The sequence below is a fragment of the Perkinsus marinus genome (genome assembly GCF_000006405.1).
Source record: "Perkinsus marinus ATCC 50983 genomic scaffold scf_1104296970066, whole genome shotgun sequence".
NCBI classification, from domain to species: Eukaryota; Perkinsozoa; order Perkinsida; family Perkinsidae; genus Perkinsus; species Perkinsus marinus.
Window position 1 is genome coordinate 277 of NW_003202584.1, and position 3,960 is coordinate 4,236.

Genomic DNA, 3,960 nt, shown 5'->3' on the forward strand with positions numbered 1-3,960 from the left:
GCGGTGGAGCGTGCCTCGATATTTGTTGACTCATAGTTGGTAACTATGCGTTCAAACATGATGCCGCACTAGACGCAACAACTCTACAATGGCACGACGATGTTGCGAATGAACACTGATTGACTGAGATGAAGAGAAATTTTTTCCTTCATTTAAAATGTATTTTTTTGGAAGTCGGAACAGTTTATTGTTGTCGTTACATTCTGATCTGTGAAATATCGCTCGAGTGTAATATTGGGAATTTCAACTTTCCTCGATTAGTCATTTGCCGTAAGCGGTCTACCATATTACTGCAAGATGTCTGTTGTCCAATAACGTTGAGTCATTTAGTTAGGAGTAGGCGGTAATGGAGGGATATCATGATACGTTGCTACAGGTTTTATGAGGTCTCAACCTCGAATTTCTGTTGGAAATCTTCCCAGAATTTGCAACGGTGGGTGCATCATGCACCGTGCATCGCTCCGCATAAGTAGTAGCGACGTTACGGAATGCTCCAAACGGTAAAACACGTGTTATACATCTTCATCATATGAAATATGTTCATCACGCTTTACGCGATTCTTTGTTCGTCGAACAGTTTTGATTGTGAACCGTTGCTCACACTGCTGTTCTCTGTATACTTATTCGGAGGAGGGGGCATGTGGAATCGACGACTGCACACACACGATTGCGTCTGCGTGCAACATATAGCTAATCTGCCTGTCGCCCTTGCTTGCCTCGATTGCGAAAGAGTCAACTCGGTGCTCTCTGGGACAGAGACTTTGACTGATGACTCGCGCTTGACTACTCATGCCTGGGGCATGATGCCTCCCGATACACTATCTACTAAGACTATCTACACTATCAGTTTATCGAAAACTATAGCAGATCTCTAAATAAACTGTGGCGAATGCATAATCATTTGCGTCTCCTGCAAGTGGCCACCCTGTACAACAGGGCCCGTAATACTTTCCGTCTACTTTCTTGATAAAGCTTCTTTATTTGTGTCGTTCAATCCAGCCAGGCGTGAACTTTCCATTTTCCCGTTACTCTCGCCTGGAGTCCGGGCTCTTCGAACCTGGAATGTTTACATACGGTCCCACGCAGACCATGCCCAGGAGAGTTCTGTGGCAACAACGGAATCGCATGTCGAGAATCATAAGTGGACAAAAGCTTTCTATTTTTCTCCACATATTTATTTGCCCGTCATTTTTCAAAAATTATTTCCTCCAACCTTGGCGGAGGTGTTCGTTCCCGTCGAATCGACTGGCTACATCATGAGCCGCATATGATTTCACGCGACATATGTTCTGTATTTCCCGTGAACTGCCGAGTGTTCGTCACAAGCAGTCTCCTTCTATGTTGGAGCCTTCTCTTTCTTGGGTTGATCAACTCAATTTTGAGGCGAACTTTCCGGGAAATGCTCCTCTGGAATTGCCGAGGGAGACTCCCGTGAGCAGAGTGAGCGTAAATATATCATCTGTCTTTATTTTCAACTGACCCTAGGGTCTAGGGCCGTGAGTAGTACCCACTGGGTACTACCCGGGTCGAGGTACAGACTGTACCGTACAGTCACTTCATGATTAATAACTGTTGTTACTCATTCTCCATCACCGGAGCCTTTCGTACAGCGGGTGTCTGACGTGATGCATAATCTCAGAGATTGAATCTCTGCGTCGCTTCACCAGCAGACAGGCTAGGAATTTGCATCCGGGGTACAAATTTTCAGGACCACCTTCCACGAAATCCATTTCACATCAAGGTTAGTAACCTTAGGTTACTCTCGATAGCGGGACTGCACTTACAGAAGGAACACGCCGTGTCTTACACGGTGGAGCCGTTCCATGATTGGTGGAGCCGCTCCACCGTGGAGCACCGTAGCTATGAAGACCACTTCACGCGTGCAGATTGTTGTGCTTCGAATCGGAGACTCCAAGCGAATCGGCTTCATGTTCATCTCAAGCATCAAGCTGATCTTCCTCGTTCTGAGCTTCCACAACTACGTGCTCGGCGATCTTAACGGCCTATTCTTCTCGAGCAAGCTTTACCATACCCCCTTCCTGGTTCTCAACTTCAGGGCGGACAACACTGTCTTCATGGTGATATCAGACGACACTGTCGATCCGATGAAAGCCCACTGGGAACATGTGCCGGGCACGGAAGATATTAACGCGTTCGCTATCCACCTTACTGACGAGCAGTACATAGACATGGCTAATATGTTTCCATTAGACTACCGTTCGCACACACTATATGGCGTTCTAAAGCATACCATCGATGCCAACCCTATTCGATATATTGAGATGAGCTATGGGCTTGGTAATTATCTTGGACAGCCTTGAGTAAAGTGATGAAGCTTTGCTTTGATTATTCACCCAACATGACTCTACTTTTCTGCCGTTGGGTACTGACTATTGCACTCATCATTATATCACCATCTGTGGGGGTGTGGTCACAGAGAAGTGCTCCCTTGTTGCTCAGAACAACTTGCTTAGGCTCATAGAGCGTTTGCGGTAACTTTTTTCATTTGATGGACTATCAATCTAGTCGTGTGGGGATTACATTAGATCGTTTATCAGAGACGGTATCATTTGGCATCAGACTTTTCCATATCATGCGTATTGTGTAATGTTCCAGTATCATTCGTACTGAGGAAGACGCGAGCGAGTGGCTATTTATACACACAATCCATTGTCGATTTGGCGTTGCTCCCCGAGATGAACTCCAGTTGGAAGCCGAATATTTTGCACAGTCATTCCAAAAGGGTGCAGCCGGCCACAAGTTGAATCGCTATACTGTAGACAACTGCGATGTGTCCAAATTGGTAAGCTTCAGCCTACAATCGGGCAGAATCGCTCAGGATTTTCACGGCAAGAGTTTATCTTGACAATGCGATGATCCCCAGAGTATGTGAGAATCATCGCGTTGACAGCATCCATATCACTGATATGGTGTCGAAAAGGTTCGTTTGGTCTGGAGGACGATCGGGCTGACAGCTGGGGGCTGTCACTCACTTTCTCTATTATCGTTCTCTGAGCTAGGCACCGTCTTTATAGGGTCTCATTCTCCGGCCTCAAATGTTCCGACTCAGAATAGCGCCTGTACCGTACAGTCTGTACGGTACAGGGCGTTACGTCCCGTGCTGTACGAGCCCCGCACAGGCTGTACGAATAAGTAGGTACTAGTCTTATGTAGCGTAGCGTTACGCCATCATCAAGTTTGAAAGCTGAGCTCTCCAGTAGCGACAAACCTCGAGAGGCCCATTAGAAGGCTCTCTTCTCGACTACTCGAACCTACTCGAGTCCAGATTTTGAACGCAGATAGTTGCTGAATCACTAGTATTGATAAAACTAGTATAAACTTCTCTACATGCGAGGCACAACTTGTGGTGGCAGACACGCTATTAAATTTTTGTTCTCATAAGTGATGTGTTTGCAATACTCACAAATGGATAAGAGTAAATGAGTGCCATGCGCCCGTGTATAATTCCGGTGTTATGGATGTAGTGGTGGGGGTTTCTACTTCACAAGAAACGCTCCTTGAATTTAGGATTCCTAAATTAGGAACAAGGAACCATCGGTCAGACCGATCGGTCAGACCGATTGTTCGCAAGCGAATTGAATCAATTCAATTGATGGTAGGGGTTTTGATTTCGTTTTACCCGGCTCCCTTCCTCCCCGGAGTTGGGTCGTGGGCCGGAGGATGACACTAAACACGTGTGATCCTCGGCCAATGTGATGGGGCCAACCTCACACGGAACGTGAGGTGCCACACCACATCGCCAGGGTGGGCGGGAGGTTGGAAAAAAGGACGACAAATAACTGAGGCGAAGATGGGATGTAACCCAACATCCTGGAAGAACTTTGAATCACTGCTAAATAGCGCTAGGTGTTGCATCGACACAACGTGACTGTCCCTTCACACATGCCGGAGACCGTCGCCGAGTAAACTGGCCCAACGAGTTGACCTCGATTAATCCAA

General features: G+C 46.8%; 1 protein-coding gene across 1 annotated transcript; it reads left to right on the forward strand.

The window, feature by feature from the left end:
• Positions 1-1,862: 1,862 nt before the first annotated feature.
• Pmar_PMAR024823 (hypothetical protein) lies at positions 1,863-2,608 on the forward strand (the record flags this gene model as incomplete). The annotated part of the gene is made up of 2 exons (XM_002767755.1): positions 1,863-2,298; positions 2,559-2,608. 2 exons carry the CDS (start codon positions 1,863-1,865, stop codon positions 2,606-2,608), a joined length of 486 nt encoding a protein of 161 aa, XP_002767801.1.
• Positions 2,609-3,960: the final 1,352 nt, after the last annotated feature.